The sequence below is a fragment of the Xyrauchen texanus genome, chromosome 11, assembly GCF_025860055.1.
Source record: "Xyrauchen texanus isolate HMW12.3.18 chromosome 11, RBS_HiC_50CHRs, whole genome shotgun sequence".
Classification (NCBI taxonomy): domain Eukaryota; kingdom Metazoa; phylum Chordata; class Actinopteri; order Cypriniformes; family Catostomidae; genus Xyrauchen; species Xyrauchen texanus.
This window is the reverse complement of record NC_068286.1, coordinates 2556512-2582600: the sequence shown is the minus strand read 5'-3', so window position 1 is coordinate 2582600 and position 26089 is coordinate 2556512. Positions and strand designations below refer to the sequence as shown.

Below are 26089 nucleotides of genomic sequence, written 5' to 3'. Positions count from 1 at the left end.
TACCCATCATGTCCCTGGACTTGGCATGGTCACAAGTGGCACCTCAGGCTCCGGTCCTTCGTGAGGCCCCACCTGCCGGTATTTCGAACACGATTGTTCCCTTGGTCCCCCTTGCGCGGAGCTTTGGCGTGTGGCTTGCTCTCCCCAACCTCTGACCTCGGCACAGACACACAGGCACACAGCTAGCCCCTGGGGCTGCGCAAATACACATTTACCCCAGTGAGCCTACTTGCACAGATGTTGTGTTGTGCAAGGTCAGGGAGGAGCATGTCATCCCAGCGGCTCCGTATTGGTCCACATGGACTTGGTTCTCAGACCTCACGCTCCTCGCGACAGTCCCCCCCTGGAAAATTCTCCTGAGAAAGGACCTTCTTTCTCAGGGATTGGGCACCATCTGGCATCTGCCAGCAGACCTCTGGAATCTCCATGTTTGGCCCTTGGATGGGACTCAGAAGACCTAAGTGGCCTACCACCTGCAGTGGTAGACACGTTCACTCAGGGCAGGGATCCCTCGACGAGGCGTCTGTATGACTTGAAGTGGCGTCTGTTTGCTAAGTGGTCTTCTTCCTGCACCCCTAGAGATGCGCAGTTAGATCAGTGCTTTCCTTTCTGCAGCAGAGGCTGGAGGGGTGACTGTCCCTCTCCACCTTGAAAGTGTAATTTTCTTTTATATCGGCACATCACAATGAAGTAGATGAAAATATTAAGGGAAGTGCGCCTTGATCGTCAGGTTTCTGAGAATAACGAGAAGGTTAAACCCCCCCAGACCAGGCCTCGTTCCCTAGTTAGACCTCTCCGTGGTCCTTTGGGGCCTACGGGGAACTCCATTTGAGCCCCTAGAGTCAGCTGAGTTAAAGGCGCTCTCCTCGAAGACTGCCCTCCTGACGTTGCTCACCTCCATTTAGAGGGTAGGGGACCTGCAGGCATTCTCTGTCAGCGAACCGTGCTACGAAGGTGTGCGCTCCCAGTTGCGTTCACAAAAGTGTGGACCCTGGATGTCCTTCCTCCTTAGCCCTGTGGCTGGTGTGTTTTCAGAGAAATTCGCCGCAGGTCCACTACGTGTGTCAATTAGGCCCTGTACTGGGGTAGGTGCTCCACATGCGTTGGTTATCCCGTTAATAACCCTATGTGATGTATTTTACGCAAAAGGGTTTCTCCGTTGGTAAACTGCGTCTTCCTTGGCAGAGACCTCTCTGTCCCTGTCACCGTGTTTGTAGTAACTCCTCCCCCTTCGGGTAGGATCTACAACGGGACCCCTCCACATAATGTGCCAACCAGACTCAATAAGACCATGTGATGTATTCCCACTCTAAATCCCCTCCCCCTCTCCGGGTCAGGTGTGGTCTCCGTGGTGTCCTCCTCTTTCAAGGGACACCCCCGATGTGGACCTTATATGGCCCCCAGATTAATGATTTAGTTCCTTTTTGGGAGAAAAAATATAAGAGGCCGTGGCTGGGTCAGTTGGTCCTTATTTTATTTGTCCCCGAGGTGCAGGGGACCTTTTGATGCCTACGAGTGCATTGGGGGTAGTTATGAGATGGCCTGGTGTGCTGGCTATGAGGCACACAGAGCTCTGCCCATCTCGCACCGCCAGTCCATGTAGCACAGTTCAGTAGTTGTGGCATTATCCATGGGGACCCCTAGTGTTACTGCATCGACACAACCTTGAGTGAGTGACAGAAGGGGAACGTCATGGTTACTAATGTAACCTCCATTACCTGATGGAGGGAACAAGACGTTGTGCCCTCCTGCCACAACACTGAACTACCCGCTTGTCTCGGCTCCTCAGTGCGAATCCTGAATGAGTGGTTGCATTCCAGCTCCTTTTATACCCGTAAGTCCGAGGGAGTGGCATACAAATTCCACTCGACAATTTTCATTGGCCTTTTCTCAAACATTTGAGATGTCTGAGGCTCCCAGGAGTGACCCCTAGTGTCACTACATCGACACAACGTCTCGTTCCCTCCATCAGGTAACAGAGGTTACGTTAGTAACCATGATGTTCATGTTTGCTTCATTTTCCAGATTAAACCTTGAGAAAAAGAGAGTTCATACTGCAGATAGTCGATGTTTGTGTTGGCAGCTTCTGTTTATTATCTATATTCAATATGGATTTACACTTTCTATAAGTATGAAATAAAAGAATGAATCAGGAGGAATGAGCTACTTTTAGGACATAGTAATAATTTAGTTGAAAATGGTTACATTTCCAGTCTGGCCCCAATGACCCAAGTGTTTCTGATTACTAAGATCAGAAAAGTTTATTTTACAATTACAGTTTTTCTGAAGTTTGACTGCCAGCTGCTTTCCAGCTGTGTGTTAAAGTGACAGTATATAATGAACTGATGAGTTGAATCATGTGTATTAGATAAGAGAGAGTGCAGTGCTGACAAACACCGCTGTTAGATGAATCATTTTCACAGCAATATAAGTGACATCGTTAATATATGAGACGAGGCTACAAACTCCAAGGAAAATGTGTGCTCAGAAAACTGTGCAGAGCAGTTCAATAGTGCTACAGTATTGTGCCCTCTGGTGGAGATGTATTATAATACAACTGAATGGATTTTATATGTAAAACACATTTTATTTGTTAATATCACAGACTAAAAACAGTTCCAGGAACCGAATCGAAAATTTATGTTTTTTTTTCATCTTTTTTTTTTTGCAGCGCATAACCGAAAAGGAGAACAAAGGGATTTTCAATTGTTCTTCAAAACTTTAGTTTTGAATGCTGGTGTTCTGTCATAATCACTTCATTTATTTTGGCTAATTTGTTCTTGAAACCAAAGGCCAAAGAGTTTATCACAGTACATTTTTGGAACTACACCACTTAATATTGTCTGAAAAAAAATAAACATGTGCTTTGATCCTGAAGAAAACTGCTGCATCACACATTTCCTTTTTGTCTGTTGTGAATGAAGCATTCTGTGAATGAAGACATTTTTAACAAACATTTGTAATTACTACATATACATGCATGGTTAATCCAGATACAAGGAAAATATTATTAAAGCACTTTTATCGCTTGATTCCAAGTCTTCACTGAATTATTGGTAGATATCATTCATTAATGATATCTGTACTGAGAATCAGATCTGTAATTAAAATTCTACTTAACTGTGAATTAACTGTTTGCTTTTCATGATTTATATACTGATAAACTCACCAAACAGGAAAAATAATTATTACTTTCTTTTTCTCACTTATTTTGGTGATGCAACAGGCTCATTTTTGCTTGTTTTTCCAGACCAGGTCACTTGTTTCTCTTGTGAGATTTGGCAACACTGTAATTTATATTTCACCCAGCATTAATTGCAGAGGACTCTCATTTAAAAAATTACTTTAGTAACGTTTCTTTTTTCTGACCAGTTAACATTTGGAAAGGAGATTTCAGAACTTTTGAAAACATACAGATTTGGCTCAGAACGAACTAAAATAATTAGTTTGTAAAGTTAAAGTGTATTGCGTTCCTTATATATTAAAATGATTCAAATGTAGAGAGCCAATAAGAATGCATTAAATCAGCAGGGTCACGCCTCCTGACAGTTATGTTTGGCCAGATTATTGGAGGCTGGATCTTATTTTATAGGCTGCACTGTTTGCGTCCAGCTGCTGTCCATGGTGCTGAACCCACAGCCGTGTGTTTAAGTGACAGTTTCTCATTTTAACAGTGCACATTTCTGTCTTATTCAGATCATGGATTAAGGAGATGAATCAGAAGTGTTAGATAAGAGAGAGTGAAATGAGACTGCAAAACTTTGAGAACATTTTCAAAACTTTCTCCAAGAAGCAAAGTTAACTATAATATGAAAACATTATCAAAACATGCATAATTAATAGAAGAGACAATGGCATGTTGACTGTTTTACTTTCACACTGTATTACAGAAAGTCTTTTTCTGATAGGAGTAGAAATCTATCCTAATGTACAGCTGTGATGAACTGTCTCACGTTCAATCACATCCGCTAGAGGTCGCTGCTCCTCTGTGTTTAATACTGAGTGAATGGTGATGGTGGGAGGGGCCAGTAAAGCTGATCATTACTGATAAACAGCTGAATAAAGAGGAAGTAACTAAAGCAGACAGATGTAGAGACAGAGAGAGACACACAGAGAACATTGAACTTAAAGAAGACAAACATCCTGTGAGGAGAATCAGAACTGCTGTGAAGCTGAACTCAACTCACAATGAAGATCTTCCTCATCTTCACTTTCTACCTCATCTCAGGTCAATACACTTCTCTTATAATACTGCGCAAATCATAATGTATTTTCATTGTTTCTGTGTGTTCTTGAAATTGAAATGGAACCACTTGGTCCTGCATATGCCATAATCAGTGCTGGGTAGATTACAGTACTTTGGTATTGTAATCCATTATTGATCATAAATTACATGTTTAAAAATTGTAATCAGTCACGTTTTCTCGAAGAATAACTTTTTTAACTTTCTCATTACTTTAGGATTACCTCTGACCATACTTTGTTTATTGTGTCACATGCATTTGAGCAGGTTCATCTTGTACTATTGTGACATAATATTTCTTAAATGCATTAAATAAAACTTAATAAATCTAAATATGAGAACTGATATGATGTTTTGTGTTGTACTTGCTCTTTGTCTATTCATGAAATAACTCAAGTATTTAAAGGGTCATGAAACATTTTAACTGATAAGAATAATTCACACCATCAACACATACCTATTTAGAAAATGAATAACTAGTACGTTTCTAGAATTATGGACAGCTTATCCAGGGAAATCGGTTCAGTGTTTATGTGTGGATTCAAATAATTGGGCACTTTGATGTGTTTAATGGACAAAACGTTTCCAAAGACATAGAGACACGGTTCTATGACACACAGAATAATAATTCAAATAATAATTCAAATGTGTTCATGAGGAGCTGGTTAGATATACAATGTAATGTTTGTGCCCTGTGTCTCCTTAAAACTGAAATGATTTGTATAAAGCCAATGAAGAAACACTGAGTGAGACCACTGCACTTTCAGTGTTATTATAGACACCTGGCTACACCTGGTCTGTGTGTGCAATTCCACAAAACTCTCTATCCTCTCTTCCAAAAACACTCGAAGACTTACAGAATGCATATCAATGGTAGACCGATTTAGAAATGAAAAGAATTAAAAGATTAAAATAAAATAGTAGAGGATCAATAAATTGAAAAATTTACTGTTGTTGCTTTATTAATCATTATTGATACTTAATCAGTAAATTAATTAAACACGTAAGTCACACAAAAGTAACTGTAATATGATTGCAAGTATTTTCAAATGTAATGTCATCTGATCACAACTACTTGATTTTTGTAATTTTATTACGTAATCCAGATTATTTGTTGGCAAAAAAATATTTAAATAATGATACAAACTTTGACGAACTTGTTTTCATCTTGTTCATTTGCCACCATGATCTAATAAATGAAGTTAATGATTGTAAGTTTGGGAGGAGCACGGCCAGCTAATCTTCCAATTAATTACCAGTATATAAAAGCGACCTCTTTCCTCGTCACAATGTCAGCTCTCCCAGCACCGAACTTTCCGCAATGGCAACATGTCCAACATATCAGAAATCCAGCTCTTTCCTTTGTATGAGGAACTCCCGAGTCCTCCAGAGACACCTATGCATCCATCGTAAACCAGACCAGTTTCCCCCTCCTTCATTCTAGGATCACCTTCACCAGCCGAACGTCCAGGATGACTAAGTCCTCGCACGCCATCCCAGCATAACAAACACTGCTCAAGAAGACCATGCTCCCTGCCTCCTTCATGATCTCCTCAACATACAAGTGTTCCGCACGTGGCCACATTACAAACACCATCGACATCACAATCATCTCTTTCTCCAACCAAAAGCCTCACAATTCCTCCCTTGGCAAAATGCTCCGTTAATGATCTTCGTCAAGCCCTCTATAAATCAGGTATCTTTCTCACGAAGAACCAATAAAGAACAACTGTACAAGCTTTATTCACACCATAAACAATCGAAACAAAGAAATCTCTGCAAGGCTTCCAAGCAAACCAAACACCTCACTCCATCTTCTAAAGCCCACAATCCACCTCTTCATCAGCTGGTAGGACTCGAGGTAGTTGCCAGTGCGTCCTCATCCACCCCTCTAAATGGCCGGCAGACTACAGCGGCCGCATACTATTGTTCAGCCCCCACTTCGTCACTAACAATCCCCCCTCCCTCTTCTCAACAGGCGCTGGCTACAAAAGTTTCAGCTCTCTCTCACGTTCCTTTGTTCTGTCCTGTTCCCTGCGATCATGGACCCTCCCATCCAGATGCAACGTAGGCTCCCCCGTTCGAATCGCAATACGGGCCCTCCCATCTGAATACAGTGCAAGCTCTATGTTTTTTATAACTCGTGGGTTCCCCATTTTGGATTGCAGTGTGAGCCCCCTATTGGGAATGCAGAATGAGCTCTCCCTTTCTAAAATGCTGAGTTATCCTTTTTTGCATTTAAGATCATTTGCAGATTGCAGTCTGGACTCTCCCCTTCTGAGAAACTCATGACTGGAGGTCTGGACCTCATTACTGAAGGAAGCAGGCAACAACCCCCCATAGAGGGTTACATAGAGCTCGCTTTGAGGGTCTTTAATTCCATTCGGAAGCACTATGTGACTCCTATCGTGGTTTCCGCTCCCCACCATTGGGTGGGTTTCCTCCTGGGTGTCGCTGGGCATGCTCCTTTGGGTTTAGAAGCCTTCACTCCTTCTGCAACATTGGTGAGCTTCACGTTTCCTAATTCCTAGACACCCATGTCGTGGTGGCTAGGGGAAGGTTGATTCACCTTCAATATCAAATCATCCATTATGTTCTTAACCTTGCATATATTTTGGGGGTTTTATAAATTTGCTCGATTTTTGAGTAACCTCCTTGAGCTCCTCCATTGCGGACAGCAAGACAAACCAATTTTACCATTCACGCAAAGATTATAGGGGCATTCAAACTCATTAAATTAAGTTAAGAAATATACGTTTGGGAGGAGCAGACTCATCTAACCTTCCAATTAATTACCAGTATATAAAAGCAACATCTTATCTTGTAATAAGGTCAGCTCTCCTAGAAAACCACCTCCTCCCCTACTCCTCCTTTTACATCGGCTCCATCCTTGTAGTTTAGCAGTTAAATGATGGGCAAAGGAGGAGGCGGGATCCAGCTGAACAGTCAACGTAAAGTTCAATGTGAAACTCAAATTAAACAAACGGAAACAGAAGCACACACACAATGTAGAGAGATGAGGGGAGGCCAGCTTTCCCCTCCCCCAGTGGACGACAGTGAGTCCTCCTGCCAATGGCAGATGGAAACACTCCTCCCCTTCTTCAGTTTATGGCAGCATTTGCTCCAACTCTCGATGATTGGCAGTGACCCCTCCATCCCCAGGCAGACAGCCGCAGCTGCTCCCCTGGTGGATGGTAGCAGTGAGGACTCCGCAACAGCACATCCCTCCTCCATCCTGGGTTTCAGCACCACTGTAACAGGTAAATGACCGGCAAGGAAGAGGTGGGAACCGGTAGAACAGTCCACATAAAATCATTGCGGTTGGAAAATGATTCTAGATCAGCAGTTACGAGCAGCATCATTCCTTGGCAACAATCGGAATTCTCTATCGATATTCACTCACATACACATCATGCCTGTGGATAGTGGGAAGCTAAGCTTTCCCCAGCCTTACACCTGCTCAACCTATGACTGCAAATTTATGTGACTTATTAATGGAGTTTCTAATAACAGTATGAATCTGATTGACAGGTTCAGTGAGATGCTTTGATGTGACTGGATATTCTGGAGGAAGTGTTCTTGTTAATTCCTGGAATCTTTGGTGCAATTACTGTTTTAAATACATGGTGAAACTTGACCCAAGGACAAACATAATAAATTATATGAAACATGATGAATGGTCAAAAAAAGGAAGATTCACTCTGTACCGGGACAAATATGGAAACCTCATGATCTTCATCAATGAACTGAATAGAACAGATGCTGGAAGATACCAGATTGGAGTTGATGGCCAATGGTTTATCGAAATGACTTTGAATGTGAAACAAGGTAAGTGAAGTGTTTGCTTAATGGAGTTATTGACCTTTTGAAAGCCTCTAAATACTGGATGTAATCCTTTTGTATGTATAAAATATATACAGTATATATGACAGATTCATGTTGTGGAGTTTCAAAGAGAGTGATGGTGAATAGTGGAGAAACTGCCAACTTCAGCTGTGAATATTCACAAGACAACAAGAATGATGAAAAGATCATTTATAAAGAAGGAAGGAACTCCACTGAGATGATATCTAGCACATGGGATAAGAAAGAAAGATTCGGTATTTCTGATGACAGATATAAGATCTTCAGTGTGAGAATTACTGATGTGACACCAGATGATGGAGGAGTTTATTTATGTGGAGTTCAGATCTACAGACACTCGTACAGTTACTCCAACATTATTACTACTGTTTATCTACACATTCTGAGTGAGTACAACAAACCCTCAATAAAAGTTCACAGAACATCTAGGTTACGTATGTAACCTCCATTCCCTGATGGAGGGAATGAGACATTGTCTCGAAGAAGTGACACCAGAGGTCTCTCTTGAGCGCCAAATATACCTCTGATCTATGAAAAAAGGCCAATGAGAAGTTGGCGGACAGAATTTGCATGTCCCGCCCCCGGAAATACGGGTATAAAGGTGGGGAAATGCGTCTGTTTCATTCAGGATTTTTCTGAGGAGCCGGAAATGGTCCGGCCACAACAGTGGCTCGGCTAAGCTACATGGCCGGGAGGACACAATGTCTCGTTCCCTCCATCAGGAAACAGAGGTTACATACGTAACCTTGACGTTCCCCGTCTGTCCCTCACTTTGATGTTGTGTTGAAGAAGCGACAATAGGGGTCTAATTTATATCATGCCATGCTCTGAACCGTATATGTGTACTGATACACCAGCTGTATCAGACTGCTCGTACCCTTCCCCAATGCCCCAAAAAGTCGTCAGAATCCTTATAGTTACCCTAGACAGGGGAAAAAGGTGACGCCTGCCCACCTGGGAATGGGCCGAGCCTAGCCGGGCCTCTTTTCTCTCTATGTTTCTCACATAGAGCAAAAACGGCTGGGGCCCTTACACGCATCTTGGGAAGGGGGTCTTACCCAGTTTCCTATTCTTTCAGGGGGAAAAGGCCCTGCGGAGACCACACCCGCCCAGAGAGGGGGAGGTAAAAGTGTTTAAATACACCACATGGGCTTTTAGGTCACATGTGGGAAGTGGCACGGTGGTAGATACCGCCTGTTCGGAGGGAGGAGTTGCTACAGACACGGCGACCGGGGGGCAGCAAGAACTGCCCAAGGGAGACAAGGGTCCACTCATAAGGAGACCATACCGTGGAAAATACACACTGGCAGAAAGTCCACGTAGGACCCCAAACCTGTGGAGCACCTATTCCAGTAGAGGGTAGATTTGAGTACCCGCAGTGGATTGGGTCGGCAAATTCCTCCACTGAATTGCGGACCCACAGGGCTAGGGAGGAGTCATCCAGGGAGCCGAGTGAGTGGGCTCTCCTGGGAGAGAAAGTGCATGGTATTACCTCAGCTAAGGGAAAGGGCGCTAGGTGCAAGCGATTCACCCAGTCAATCCGTCAGCCTGTTTCCGAGTTCTACCGGCTCAGACCTGAGAAAACACGGGACGAGACTGACTATACCCTGAAATTGTAGAATCTCGCAAAGGTATTAGGTGTTGCCCAACCCGCTGCTCTGCATATGTCTGCCAGGGAGATGCCTCTGGCCAGTGCCCATGAGGACGCAACACTCCTTCTTGAGTGAGGGGTGGGGGGGTGGGGGGGGGTATGGCCTGGGTTCGAATGGCCAATGAAATGGCGTCCACCACCCAATGGGAGAGCCTCTTTTTGGAGAGAGTGTTCCCTTTCCGCTGTCCACCGAAGCAGACAAAGAGCTGCTCAGAGCGTCTAAAGCTCTGTGTGCGGTCCAAGTAGGTACGCAAAGCATGTACCGGACACAGCAATGAAGGGGCTGGGTCTGCCTCCTCCCTGGGCAGCGCTTGCTGGTTCACTACCTGATCTCTGAAGGGCGTGGTAGGAACCTTGGGCACGTAGCCCGGTCACGGTCTTAGGATCACATGTGTGTCTGCCGGACCGAACTCCAGGCAGGTGTCGCTGATAGAGAATGCCTGCAGGTCCCCGATCCTCTTGATGGAGGCAAGCGCGATCAGCAGGGCCATCTTTAGAGAGAGGGTCCTTAGTCCAACTGATTCTGGCGTCTCGAAGGGGGATCTCTGAAGGCCCGAGAGGACCACTGAGAGATCCCAGGAGGGGAACAGGCTTGGCCGGGAGGGATTCAACCTCGTCAAGTCGTGCTTACCCAAAGACTTGCCGTCTACTGCGTCATGGTGGGCTACATACACCTTCATACATACATACACGGGGACAGCTTCCCCTCCAACCTCTCATGTGGGAAGGAGAGCACTGACCTGACTGGGCACCTCTGTGGGTCTTCAGCCCGGGAAGAACACCAATTTGCGAACAAACGCCACTTCAGGGCGTAAAGTTGCCTGGTAGAAGGGGCTCTGGCTTGGTTGATCGTGTCTACGACAGCAGGTGGTAGATCAGCTAGATCTTCCACGTCTCGTCCAGGGTCCAGACGTGGAGGTTCCAGAGGTCTGGTTGCGGATGCCAGAGTGTGCCCCATCCCTGAAAAAGAAGGTCTTTCCTCAGGGGAATTTGCCAGGGAGGGGCTGTCGCGAGGAGTACAAGGTCCGAGAACCAAGCCCGAGTGGGCCAGTAGGGAGCCACTAGAGTGACTTGTTCCTTGTCCCCCCTGACCTTGCATAGCACCTGTGCAAGAAGGCTCACTGGGGGAAATGCGTACTTGCGCAGCCACGTGGGCCAGCTGTGTGCCAGTACTACGACGGAGTGCTTCTTCACCGCAGAGAACTGCTGGGCAAAGTCCTCGACGGTGTCGCCAAAGAGGCCAAACTGGGAGGCCGGCGCGTCGAGGAAGCGTGTCTTGTCCGTCTCGCACATCTCGACCAAGTTCAGCCACAGATGATGTTCCTGAACCACGAGAGTGGCCATCGCCTGCCCGAGTTACTGCTCTGTGGCCTGCGTAGCCCTAAGGGCGAGGTCGGTCACTGAGCGCAATTCCTGCAGCACGTCGGGATCAGGACTACCCTCGTGCAGATCTTTATGTGCCTTGGCTTGGTGGACTTGCTGAAGGGCCATGGCATGCAGGGCGTAAGTGTCCAGTGGTGCTGTAGGCTTTGGCTGTCAATGACGACGTTGTCCTAAAGGCCTTGTAGGGGAGCTTAGGGTGACCCCGCCAGGTGGCGGTGTTCTTGGGGCATAGGTGGAACGCAACCGCCCTATCCTCCTGGGGAATCGCCGTGTACCTGTGGGCCGCTCCGCCGTCGAGGGTAGTGAGAGCGGATGAGCGAGGGGCTTTGTGACGAGCATAGAGTGGTGCTCTCCATGCAGTTGTCAGCTCATCATGCACCTCTGGGAAAAGATGGATGGAAGTCAACGAGCATTCCAGGGGACGGGAGATTTGCGGGGAAATACCTGGCTGCAACCCCTAGATCGCCTCCATCGCCAGCCGCGTCATCCTCAATCCCGTGGGAAGAAGGAGCGAAGCGGGTGGCGGCTGGAGTGGCGTTCCTTTGGTTGAAGGAAAGCCGTGACCGCAACGTTGCCATGGTCATGTTCTCGCAGTGTGTGCCACGGTGTGATTGCAGCCCAGACACACGAGACATCGCCTGTAGCCGTCTGAAGTAGAGAGCACTCTACCGCATCCAGGAAATCCAGGGGCGGAAGGGCATCTTTATAAAAACGCGTCCTGAAAAGTGTGTTGAGCTTTTAGTGAAAATCACTGTTTTAACTCTTTTAAGTTTGTGTTGTAGAAGCGTCTAGGGGCAAACTGCACTGCCGTGCAGAGAAGGAGAAAGCCGCTGATGTGCTCCATAGCTTGCTGCATACACGGCCATCGGCTCCGTACAAAATGTATGAATGAAATAGACGCATTTCCCCGCCTTTATACCCGTATGTCCGAGGCGGGACATGCAAATTCTGTTTTCCAATTTCTCATTGGCCTTTTTTCATAGATCAGAGGTATATTCAGCGCTCAAGAAAGACCCCTAGTGTTGCTTCTTTGACACAACGTTGAAGTGAGCGACAGACTGGGAACCTGTGTTTGCAGCAGATTTTATGATGCATAATGTGATATTTGTGATTGACAGATAAAGTGGGTTCATATAGAGTGAGCGGTTACTCAGGAGGTCAGATCATCATCAAGTGTGAACACCCTCAGTACAAAACCTACCCCAAATATATCTGTAAAGAATCAGATGAGGGATGTTCTGATGTTAAGTCTGCAGGAGTTGAGAATAAATGGATGGAAAATGGAAATGTTTCTTTATATGATGACACCAGAGGAGGAGTCTTGATGGTGTTCTTTAGAGATCTGAATGCTGGAGATGCTGGAACATACAGGTGTGGAGTCAATGTGTCTCAGTATATGGTGTCGTTTACTGAAGTAACACTGGATGTTAAAGAGGGTGAGGAACTTTAAATACTTATTAATCATGCATATTTGAAATGTTAAATCTAAATTTAGGCATTGTATGACTGATAAGGTTCATTCGGAAAGAATTCAGACCACTTCACTTTTTTCACATTTTGTTTTGGTGTAGCCTTATGCTAAAATCCTTTTAAATATTTTTCCCTGCCTCAATCTACACTCATACCCCATACTGACAGTAGAAACATGATTTTAATTTTTTTTGCAAAAGTTATATATATATATTGCATTGACATAAGTCTTCAGATCCCTTGATATGACACTTGAAATTTAGCTCAGGTGCATCCCATTAGTGTTTGAGATGTTTCTACACCTTGACTGGAGTCTACTTGTTTAATATTGGATTGACAATGAATATAAGAGCAAAACCCAAGCCATGAGGTTGAAGGAACTGCTTGCAGCACTCAGAGACATGATTGTTTTGAAGCACAGATCTGGAGAAGGTTTCGAGAGCATAGTGGCCAGTGACAGAAGTTTGCAGTAACTAGGACTGTTGCCCAGACCGTGAAACTCCGTCCCCAACTGACAAATGAATTATAATAAAACATGCTGTTTTCACGTTTTTGCACATTTCTTTTTGCATATCCTAAAATTCAAATCATAATTTTTTTTTTTTTTACCATTTAAAAATAAAAAGAGTAAAAAATGAAGTTACACTGACAGAAAGACGGTTCAGGGTCTCTGCTTAGTTTGCTGGTGAAGACTGTGAGTTGTACAGGAAACCCACAGTGTGACCACATGAGACTGAACACACAGAAACATGCACAGAAAAACTTGTCGTCGGTGGATGTATTGCCTGAACTGCCAAATCAAAACGTGTTTTGTTTTTTTTCAACAGAATATTGGTTTACATTTTGACAATTTACATCCATTATATAAACAGATTATAATATATCAAAACAGCAATTAATTCAGAATACAGAACATCTCTTTGAAAATGCTGCAGCTCAGATATCTTTTAGCTTGTATTCTGCAATAATGTTAATTTATTGTTTGACCATAATATTTTTTTAATTATAGTATGAAAAGTGTTTTATTATGTGATCACGCTGTTTTCTTTTGCAGATTTCTCTACGATGATCATCCTTTGTGTGTGTGTTCTACTGCTGATTAAAGCATTAACACTGATGTTTAATGTTGGACAAATCAAGAGACAAAGATGACACACACACACACACACACACACACACACACACACACACACACACACACACACACACACACACACACACACCCTTTACATGTCACCCCATGCCTTGCATATATGATTTTGGCACCTCTGCTTCAGTCAGGTGTGATAAACAGGAAATGGTTTATTTTCTAAGAATGGAAATAAAAGTTTCCACTCCAAAGACAATGTGGCGATGCATTAAACTTCATGAAAAATACTAATATACTATTGAGTCACTTAATTATTTTCATTATTTTATTATTGCTTAATTTGTTTTTTTTATAAAATATTGTAGATTTTCTTTCATTTTCAAAGTAGTCTTATAATCATTCATTGTAATTTCATAATTTTCTTATTTTAGTTGTTGAATTATCATTTTAATTTGACAGTAAATACACTGAAGTTCACTGAATATTGTTTTTGTAATTGTGTGTAAATTCTGAATCTCGACTGAAAACATTTGAGATTCTCCCACTACAATCAGATCAGCTTAAAATAATTGTGTTAATTACTGGATCATTTAAAGATTCACTACACGTGTTGGATTGTGATAGTTGTGTACAGTCGTGGAAGCACCAATTGTTCTCTACTGACACCTAGTGGATGTAACTGCTCATCAACATTTCTGCATTACAATTAACAACAAACAATTCATAATGCTGCTCTAAAAGAAGAATTAATCCCATGAAATCAAGAGTGTATTACAGTTATTTCAACGTTTATTTATTTATTTTTATTAGAGGTAATTTTGTTAACATTTGTATTAGTATGGGTTAAATGTAAATGATTAATCATTTTAATTATTGATAGGATTGTGCAGCTTTCTGAAGCAATGGGGATTTATCTCACATGTTAAAATATAATTCTATAATTCTATATTAAATAAAATGTGAAATTCTCAAAGCGTCATTACTCAAAGCTTCCGTACACAGTTCAATGTACTGCCATCTGCTGGTCAAAACATAAAGTACACTAAATCATTCTATATGTGCTTTGACGACATTATAGTCAATGCTATTTTTCTGTTGGCACCGTAAAACATATTTTATATAATGTGTCATGATAGGTTACTTGACTAACTGTTCAAAAGTATAGCTTAGTAAATAAATGTGCTTGCGGTCTGGGCTGTAACATTTTAATAGCAGGTTAGAGGAGGTATTTATGTTACTTTATTGAGATGAAAACCTCTGCTGGATTAGTGATTCTTTTGAATCAAATACTGAACATTTAGTCTAATGAATTGACCAAGAGTTTTCTGCAAAACAAATCAAGCTTCGATACACACTGCAGTGAGAAACATGCTTTTATTGACACAAGCTTTGAAGCTTCATATGTGACATCACTGCATGTAATCATATGATGGACCTTCTTGATCTGCATTTTGTTGTATTCATCATAATTTAATATTTTACTTGATCTTATTCACTACTTACCCGTTTCACATGAGTATTATACAATCTATGCACACCTTTCATCAGGAGTTTAATAAAAAGTAAATTGCAAAGCATTGTTTATCTTTGCAGGGCTGTAGCACAAACAATGCTCACTCTTTTGCAAGGGTCGGATGTATCACACAGCATTGTTTATGCTTCCACAACGGTATTGCACATACAACGCTCACCCTTCTGCAAGGGCTTTAAAAATAACAGATAATGGATGGTTAAGTTTGGATCTGAAAAGACTGAATAGATATTCAACTTCTAGATTACTTACTGTTTGTTTGTTTTGTTCTGTTAAACTTTTCTCAACCATTTTTCTGAAGTTTGACTGTCAGCTGCTGTCCATGGTGCTGAATCTACAGCTGTGTGTTAAAGTGACAGGACAGCATTTCTCAATCTGCTCCCACAGCTTCAGTGCATATTTAACATGATATAATTCAGATCATGGAGTCTCTAATAATGAACTGACCGGTGGAATCTGGTCTGCATTTCCAGCATGTGTGACAGAAGGATAAATAGACAGATAATAATATGAGAATTTAGTGGTGTGGGCTTATAAACCTTCACACAACCACATTTGACATGGTATTGTCAGATCATTTTCTCAGCTTTTACAGTAAAAGAGTGAGTAGATCATTCACTTGTTGTTGCTGTGAGTTATATTGAGAGACAATAATAACATATGCTTTTTACTTTGCCGAAAGTGTGATGCAGTATTTTTTGTCTCCATTTAAACCTCCGTTAATATTTAACTGCAAAATCTCCAAAGTTGCCTTCATTTATTTTCTATACTGTATGTTTCTAGAAGAGAATGTTCTCTGACAATGAAAGTTTGAGATGCATTAAAAGTGCAGCTCTATATGTGCTCTCTATTTCGCTCTCTCTTCTGGTTGCGTAAAGTTTGTGGTAGTCGTGACAGACGGAGCTGAGTGTTTCAGCGCCTGATCTCTCATTCCATCAGCCTGTGCAATAGTTTATGATGTAACAATGGTAAAATGCGATAAATAGCAAAAAATCAATATATTTGTCATGATCCCCTGTTGTCTGCCCTGTGTTTATCTCTTGTCATCTGTTCTGGACTACACCTCCCATAATTCCCTGCCCTCATCACTGCCAATGCACTTCATTGTTCTCACCTGTGTGTCATTATCCTTTGTATATTTAAGACCTGTTGTTTGTTCAGTCTTTGTCGGTTGTTAAATGTAATGGTTGTCCTTGACTGCATGCCCGCCGTGCCCGCCGAGGATGTTTCTCGTGTTTATATTTTGTTTTCCCCTCGTGGATGTTTTATTTGTTCCCTGTGTTGTTTTGATATTTTGAGTTATCCTGTTCACCTTTTGTTTAATAAACTGCATGTACACCCTCACTCCTTGTCTGCCCTCGTCTGATTCGTAACAGAACAACCAAACGATAATGGATCTAGCAACTCAACAAGCAGCCTACAAACTTCTCTGCCTCAAGCAAGAGGACCGTCCAGTGGAGGATCACATTCGTGAGTTTCTGGAGCTGGTAAATGTGGCGGACTTCCCTGAGTATTCCTTGGTGGTGTTCTTCAGGGGAAACCTCAATAGTTCGCTAAGGGAGCTGTTGCAACCGGCGACTCGTCGCTGGACGCTCCTCGACTTCGTGGAAGAGACTCTGCGTGTTAGCGGCTCGCCGTTCACTGTGGGTGTAGAGGAAGAGGGCTTTACCCCTCCTCCCACAGTGGTCACTCCCCAGCCTTCCATGGCTCGACCCTCCACGCCTGCAGCGGCCAACGAGCCAACGCCCACGCCTGCCACAGCCAACGAGCCAAAGCCCACGCCTGCCACAGCCAACGAACCAACGCCCACGCCTGCCACGGTCGACGCGCTGGAAGTCTCGTCCGTCCCAGAGCCAGCGTTGCCAGCCCGGTCCATCCCAGAGTCAGCATTCACAGCGTCCCACGGCTCCGCCTCCTGAGCCTTCCAAGGCTCCGCCTTTAGAACCTTCCACGGGTCCGCCTTCCACGGCTTCGCCCCCGGAGTTCTCCATGGCTCCTCCTACCATGGCTCCACCCTCGAAGTCCTCCCTGGCTTCGCCTCCCACAGCTTCATCTCCTGAGCCTTCCACGGCCCTGTCCCCGGAACCTTCTTCGGCTCTGCCTCCTGAGCCTTCCAAGGCTCCGCCTTCAGAACCTTAAACGGCTCCGTCTCCAGAGCCTTCTATGGCTCCGCCTCCTGAGCCTTCCATGACTCCGCCTTCGACGGCTCTGTCCCCAGAGTTCTCCATGGCTCCGCCTACCACGGCTCTGCCTCCGGAACCTTCTATGGCTCTGCCTCCTGAGCCTTCCATGGCTCTGCCACCTGAGTCTTCCACAGCTCCGCCCTCCATGGCTCCGCCACCTGAATCATCCATGGTTCCTCAGAGTTCTCCATGGCTGTGGCCCTGTGGCCACCTCCCGGGCCTCCCGACCCAGTCCCTGTCCTGTGGCCACCTCCCAGGCCTCCTGACCCAGTCCCTTTCCTGTGGCCACCTCCCAGGCCTCCTGACCCAGTCCCTTTCCTGTGGCCACCTCCCAGGCCTCCTGACCCTGTCCTGTGGCCACCTCCCAGGCCGCCTGACTCAGTCCCTGTCCTGTGGCCACCTCCCAGGCCTCCTGACCCAGTCCCTGTCCTGTGGCCACCTCCCAGGCCTCCTGACTCAGTCCCCGTCCTCTGGCCACCTCCCTGACCTCCTGACCCAGTCCCCGACCTGTGGCCGCCTCCCAGGCCTCCTGACCCACTCCCCATCCTGTGGCCGCCTCCCCGACCTCCTGACCCACTCCCTGTCCAGTGGCCGCCTCCCAGACCACCAGACCCAGTCCCCACCGTGAGGTCATCCCCTTGGTCTCCAGACTGTCCCGCTGACCTTCTCTGGTCTCCCTGTTCCCCGGCTCCATCTTGGCCCTGCCTCCTGGTCTTTGCGCTATTCCCCTCAACCCCTTGCCCCTTGTGCCCCCCTTGGACTGCCTGTTTGCCCCTTGTGCCCCCCTTGGACTGCCTGTTTGCCCCGAGCTCCCCCTTCACTCCTTGGATGATTTTTAGTTTTTTTTTGTTTTTGTGGATATTTTTTTCTTTTTGGGAGTGTCTAGAATCCGCTCCTTTGAGGGGGGGGGGCTGTTGTCTGCCCTGTGTTTATCCCTTGTCATCTGTTCTGGACTACACCTCCCATAATTCCCTTCCCTCATCACTGCCAATGCACTTCATTGTTCTCACCTGTGTGTCATTATCCTTTTTGTATTTAAGCCCTGTTGTTTGTTCAGTCTTTATCGGTTGTTAAATGTAATGGTTGTCCTTGACTGTGTTCTTGCCGTGCCCTCTGTGGTTGTTTCTCGTGTTTATATTTTGTTTTCCCCTCGTGGATGTTTTATTTGTTCCCTGTGTTGTTTTGTTATTTTGAGTTATACTGTTCACCTTTTGTTCTTCCATTAATATACTGCATGTAGACCCTCACTCCTCGTCTGCCCTTGTCTGATTCGTAACAGTATTACAAACCAAGGTGTTCATGAAAATAATAATTACATAAAACAATGTGATGACTGTAGTATATTTTTATCAAGTTAATCAGGAGTAATCAATGAAAACATTGTTGATTTGTACCACAGTTATGTCTGACGGGCAAACATGCAGTACTGTGTGTTTAAAGGCCTGTGGACGTGATGGAATGTGTGCTCAACATATGTGTGACTATTTGACGGTGTGTGCAGAAACAGAAATAGCTTTTACTCATGACTGCTGAGAAAATATATTTTTACTTCTCAAAATAATCTGACCAGGGCTAAAGCACAGAGGACTGTATATAATGAACCAAACCTAGAGATGAGTTAGTTGTTGCTGTGGTTTTACTGCAGGCAACTCGGCTTTATGGAATGATAATAAAGTCTATTCTTCTAAAATCATAACCCCAAAGATGTTGAGTGATTTTTCACAAAATTGGCAGAAACTACTACTACATGACATGTATTGCCAGTTTGCAATACAAAGCAGCATAAATTAGTATTTGTATCTGTAAAATAGCTGAAAGTGGCTTTAACCAGAAGAGGTGCACATTCCTGGTGAATAATGGTTCCCCCTATCGTCAATGATGATTGGATAGATCATTTGAGGCAGTGCAGAGTATGTTAGTCATAAAGTTTTTTAACACACTGTGAATATGAAGGGGAAAAAAACACACAACAAGTTTGCTTCTTGAGCAATTTACAGAAACAGTTCAAGTTCAAAGTCATCTTATGAAGAGATGTATTATTAGTATTATTTTATGAAGAGTCTGGGTAATTAACCAGGTTAACTGAAGTAGGAATCTTCTTGTAAACCATTAACCCATGTAATCTGATCTTCTTAACTTATTTGTGATTTGTCTCACATGTTCAATCACATCCGCTAGAGGTCGCTGTTCCTCTGTGTTTAATACTGAGTGAATGGTGATGGTGGGAGGGGCCAGTAAAGCTGATCATTACTGATAAACAGCTGAATAAAGAGGAAGTAACTAAAGCAGACAGATGTAGAGACAGAGAGAGACACACAGAGAACATTGAACTTAAAGAAGACAAACATCCTGTGAGGAGAATCAGAACTGCTGTGAAGCTGAACTCAACTCACAATGAAGATCTTCCTCATCTTCACTTTCTACCTCATCTCAGGTCAATACACTTCTCTTACAGTATTACAGCAATCCTGATGAATTCTGTTGATCATTCTACACCAAATGACATGTACTGACAAACTGTAATCAACAGTTCAATAGCTGCTTATTTGTGGAGGCTCAACTGGCCATAAAAGTAATGACGATAACAATATTCATATGATTGACAGGTTCAGTGAGATGCTTTGATGTGATTGGATATTCTGGAGGAAGTGTTCTTGTTGATTCTAAGAAGTCTTGGGATAATTACCAAATACATCTTGAAAAGCAAACTCAGGGCAAGTGGATAACCATACTTCATTATAACAAACATGATCAATGGATTACTGAAGGGAGATTCACTCTGTTTCGTAATAAAAATGGAAACCTCATGATCTTCATCAGAGAACTGAAGACAACAGATGCTGGAAGATACCGGATCGAAAATGATGGTTCATCTGGTTTTCAGAATGTTGATATGACATTGAAAGTGATAGGAGGTCAGTCATTTGATTGATCTAATCATTTTATAACTCAACAAATAAAGATACAGTTTAAGACATTCGTTGTTACATGGTACAATATTTATCATAATATCTTGTGTATTAAAGATACATGTTGTGGGAAGTCAAAAACTGTGACTGTGAATAGTGGAAATACTGCTGAGTTCAGCTGTGAATATTCACAGAATCACAGAAATAACAGGAAGACAATATTCAAAGAAGGAATTGACTCTATTAATGAGGTGATCTCCAGCATTGGCACATGGCAGAAGAAAGGAAGATTCAGTATCTCTCAAAGCTGGAATCAGAATCTCTTCAGTGTGAGAATTACTGATGTGACACCAGATGATGGAGGAGTTTATTTATGTGGAGTTCAGATCTACTTGTACAGTTACTCCATCATTACTACAACTGTTCATCTACACAATATGAGTGAGTACAACAAACCCTCAATAAAAGTTCACAGAACCTGTGTTTGCAGCAGACTTTATGACCAATAATGTGATATTTGTGATTGACAGATAAAGTGGGTTCATATAGAGTGAGCGGTTACTCAGGAGGTCAGATCATCATCAAGTGTGAACACCCTCAGTACAAAACCAACCCCAAATATATCTGTAAAGAATCACATGAGGGATGTTCTGATGTTAAGTCTGCAGGAGTTGAGAATAAATGGATGGAAAATGGAAATGTTTCTTTATATGATGACACCAGAGGAGGAGTCTTGATGGTGTTCTTTAGAGATCTGAATGCTGGAGATGCTGGAACATACAGGTGTGGAGTCAATGTGTCTCAATATACTGACAGAGTTACTCAAGTCACGCTGGACATCAAAGACGGTGAGGAACTTGAAATACTCTCCAACATGTCTAAAAGTATTTGTTCTTATTTCTGTTGATGTTTTTCATGTTTTGTAGATACTTCACTGGTGAAGAAGACAATGAAATCTGTTTATGTTGGTGAGGAAGTGAACATCATCTGTCAGATCCCAGAGGAACATGAAGTCAGTTCAACACACTTTTGTAAAGAGGATGATGATCACATCTGTCAAACTGTCACCACATCTGAAGTGACACAAATGAGTTCTTTATCTGAGAGAAATGAATCAAGAGTTTTTACTGTGAGCATCAGTAATCTGACAGTGAGAGATGCTGGAGTTTACTGGTGTGGAACACAAACCAGTGGAGAACATCTGACCTTCATCTCTCTGACCACTGAAGTTCAACTCAAACTCATCAGTGAGTAAAACACACAATTGAACTATAATCTTTCATGCAGTAAAACCACCAGAATGTGTTGAGTTGTGTATTGTCTATATGCCTCCAGTATTTGGTCATGAAGGAGAATCTGTCGAGATCATCTGTCCGTATGATCCGATCTATAAATCAAAGTATCTCTGTAAGGGGAAGTGCTCCACTAGAGATAGAAATCCTCTCATTGAGACTGTGAGAGACCAGAATGAGACCAAGACTGACAGACTGACTCTGAATGATGACATCACAGCAAGTGTCTTTACTGTGACCATCACTGGACTGACAGCAGAGGATGCTGGGAAATACTGCTGTGCAATGACATTAGAAAGAGACGTGAATTATCTTTGCACTCATCTCATCATTATCAGGAAACAAGGTGAGGGACATGAACAACTCAATATGAATATTACTTGTGTCTGAACTGTGTGGAGTGACACTGATGTTCTTTTCAGAGCTGATCTTGAATCAGTCTGAAGGAGACGACATCTCAATCAAGTGCAAACATCATGAAGAACATCAGACATTCTTCTGTAAAGGACATCAAGCCTCAATGTGTGTAAAGGATGGAGTTTCATTGGAGAGAATCAGAGATGATGGATTGTCTTTAAGTGATGAAGCATCTACTGGAGTCTTTACTGTAAACATCACTGATCTGAGACAAGAGGATTCTGGGATATACTGGTGTGGATCTGATGTCATCACTAAAGTACATATAAACATCAGGAGGGGTAAGAGAGTTCATTTATTTACATCATCATTGGCACAAGTTTAAATGAAATTAATAAATGAAGGTTTGGGAGGAATCGAATCAACTTTTAATCTGTAGAATAAATAAGCCGCTGTTCACCTCTCTCTTGCGACTGTCCTGACATCTCCCCATCTCCATCCCCTATTTTAAGAGTTCCTGCTCTATAGTTTCCTAATCTATTGACTAGTCCCAAAAGGGGGTCTCATCCTCAAGCCCCAGAAAGCCACAATATACCTGATAATAATGCCACGTCGTGTCAGATGTGTGTTTGTGTGTTTGTGTGTCTGTGAATAGTGGTAATAAGATGATAGAATGATAATAATATAAAGAAGAAAATCAGTACAAATACAAGTTTTGGACATTTTTAGGGATGTAGAGTGAATCTATCTGGTGTCGTATGAAAATATGGATTTTATTTATTTGATTTTTTGGTATAAAGTTTCTCATCATTTCTGGTTGTGTGTTGTGTGTTGTGTGTTGTGTGCGTGATGAACAGACGGTTTCACACCAGCTGAAAACCACAGAAAACTGCAGAATGTTCCGGGTCTTTAGTCTTAGTTTGACTGAGAACATTGAACAGACTTATTCAGGAAACCCACTGTGTGACCACATGGCTAAAGAAACAGAGAGACCTGTAAAAGAAGTAGATCACAGGTTGTGCAGTTCTGCAGAAGAGAGATTTTGATTGAACTCATTTTTACTGCAGAGTGATTCAGATTCAAATATTCTCTCGTGATGATTCAGAAACATTCAGTAAAACTAATCAAAAATCATCTTCAAACAGAGATCACAGATGATCAAACAGTGTCACTGGAGATATTTTAACATGTAAACTCTCAAATGTTCAATAGAAATGAATATTTAAAGAATATAATATTTATCATTTAAACACACGTTCAATGTGTTCTGAAAGTGAAAATAAAAAGAGTAAAAGATTATCCATGTGTGCTTTTTAAATTTCTCTTTTCCATAATAAAACTGAAAACAACAAGCCCAAAAACCTCATTAGAAACAGAAACAGGGGCAGTGGTGGCTCAGTGGTTAAGGCTCAGGGTTACTGACCAGAAGGTCGGGGTTCAAGCCCCAGCACCACCAAGATGCCACTGTTGGGCCCTTGAGTAAGGCACTTAACTCCAGGTTGCTCCGGGGGGATTGTCCCTGTAATAAGTGCACTGTAAGTCACTTTGGATAAAAGCGTCTGCCAAATGCATAAATGAATCGAGTGACACTTTACTTTTGCCTTTAATGTTGACTGTAAATTGGACATGAATGTTAAACATTTTAATATTTGTTTAACTTTTATTAAAGTATCTCTGTGTTTTTCTGTAATTATCACAGAATTATTTCCAGATTTCTCCATCATCATCATCATCATCATTTGTGTGTGTGTGATTCTGCTGCTGATTGGAGCATTCATGATGATTGTGTGTAAATTACCACACAACAAGAGACAAGGTGATAAACACACACACACAAACACAAACATACTCACAAAAACACACACACAACACACACAAACACTCACAAATACACACACACAACACACACACACAAACACTCACAAATACACACACACAACACACACACACAGACACTCACAAATACACAAACACACACACACACACACAAACACACACAAAAACACACTCAAACACACATACAAACACGAAAGCACACACAAACACACACAAAACCCACACACACACACACAAACATATATACACACACACACACACAACACACACACACACACAAACACAAACACTCACACAAAACACACACAAACAAACACAAACACACATACAAACATACTCACACAAACACACACAAAACACACACACACAAAAACACTCAAACACACATACAAACACGAAAGCAAACACAAACACACAGAAAACCCACACACACACAAACATATATATATATATATATATACACACACTCACACAAACAAACACACACACAATCACACATACACAAACTCACAAAAACAAACAAACACACACACAAACATACACACTCACACAAAAAACACAAACACTCACAAACACACAAACACACTCACACACACACACACACATGCTCACACAAACACACACCCTCACACAAAACACACACACACACACACACACACTCACACAAACACACAAAAACACACACATACAAACATACTCACACAAACACACACAAAACACACAAAACACACACACACACAAAAGCACACACAAACACAAAAACACACACATACAAACACAAAAGCACACACAAACACACACAAAACATCCCCACACTCACACAAACACTCACAAACACACACACACACATATATACACACACACACAAACACACACACACACACACAAACACACACACACACACACACACACACACACACACATTTATTTGCGTTTTCTGTATGTGTGTTCTCTTACTGATCTCTTGATTTGGTGTTTTGGTCATTAGAAAGCACCTCAACATCAGACAAGAGAAAGAGAGACACAAATAGAGCGGTGAGTAACAGTGTGTGTTTTGGGAAAGGGGGGTTAACAGAATTCATATGGTACAATTCACGCTCTTATAGTAAATGCTTGTATGTTCTCTTTGTTTGAAATCTATATTTTTCTGTATTTATTTCAGTCATCCTGTGCAGACAGCAGACGTGATTCATCAACTCTTTATTCTACTGTACAGTTTCCCTCAAACTCCTCTGATGAGCTCCTGTATGCTGCTGTCAGATTCCACAAACATGAAGATTCTGTCACTGATGATACAGTCACCTTCAGGAAAGAGGAGATTCACACGGATTATGCCGCTGTCAGTCACCGCACAAGACTGAACTAATTCTATTATAACAGAGATTACGGATAATCAATTCCAAGGGGATTTTAAAATGCATTGTGATATTTGAACATTTGATTTGGCTCACAAATATTTAGTAAAAATGACCCATAATGGAATATTAAAATAGAAATAATTCCAGTCAACAGTGTGTTGAATCATGAGAGACTTTAATGTGTTCATGTTGCTTCCTTTTACATGTTTGAAACAGCAACTGTCAGACATTCATCAGTGTGTGAAGAGTTTGTCTTCTCAGTTTATATGAAGGTGTGAAAAAACCAGGAAATGCAACACTTGAGTGACACTTACTGCACTGAGCAAATGTTCCACTCTAATGTAGATGAGATGCAGCATCTTTCCCACATATATAGCAGCTCTTAAATACTCACAAGTTTGCCACTTCATCTTTTGTTCTGCTTTAGATTTGGACATACAAGAGATATTAGTTACAGATAGTTTGCGAGGAGGTCCATTTTTAATAACTTAATCATTTTAGCACATTAAAAACTTTATACATGAACTTGTGACATGAGACTTGTGCTGATGCTGTTTTATAAGTTCAAGTGTGATTTATTGTTAGATTATGCCTTTTCAGATAATGCTTTTCATTTTGAAACTGTTCTTAAGTTTTCTAATTACACATTTTATTCTGACATATCAAAAGAGTTTGCTATTGTTTTTATCTTGAAAAAGACCAAAACTGTCAACAGGACTGTTCAATGGTCAGCGTGAGAGGAAATATACAAAATGTATTCATGTTTTAAACAGATGAAAGATTCATACATGTGTGTATGGTTTCAATTTTTAGTCTATAAAAAAGTTAACCGCTTTAGTTAGCTGCTTTATATATATGTGTGTGGTTGCTTGATGTGTTATATTACATTAACAACTTATTTATATGAACTTTTTCACTGAGG

At 42.4% G+C, this 26089-nt stretch overlaps 2 protein-coding genes across 2 annotated transcripts in view; both read left to right on the top strand.

Moving 5' to 3' along the window:
- Positions 1-25175, top strand: part of LOC127652000 (polymeric immunoglobulin receptor-like) — a 33606-nt gene extending 8431 nt beyond the window's left edge. Inside the window, exon 8 of the mRNA XM_052138064.1 lies at positions 25026-25175. Coding sequence (XP_051994024.1) covers positions 25026-25175 — 150 coding nt within the window. The remainder of the gene's footprint in view (positions 1-25025) is intronic.
- On the top strand, positions 4095-13828 carry LOC127651894 (uncharacterized). Its single transcript, XM_052137942.1, has 5 exons — positions 4095-4228; positions 7775-8071; positions 8176-8493; positions 12260-12577; positions 13666-13828. Exons 1-5 carry the CDS (start codon positions 4189-4191, stop codon positions 13761-13763), a joined length of 1071 nt encoding a protein of 356 aa, XP_051993902.1. The 5' UTR covers positions 4095-4188; the 3' UTR covers positions 13764-13828.
- Positions 25176-26089: the final 914 nt, after the last annotated feature.

Coding starts and splice junctions, on each gene's coding strand:
- LOC127651894 (XM_052137942.1), top strand. CDS start 4,189: ATGAAGATCTTCCTCATCTTCACTTTCTACCTCATCTCAG. Junction 4,229..7,774: donor CACTTTCTACCTCATCTCAG/GTCAATACACTT, acceptor TCTGATTGACAG/GTTCAGTGAGATGCTTTGAT. Junction 8,072..8,175: donor GACTTTGAATGTGAAACAAG/GTAAGTGAAGTG, acceptor TATATATGACAG/ATTCATGTTGTGGAGTTTCA.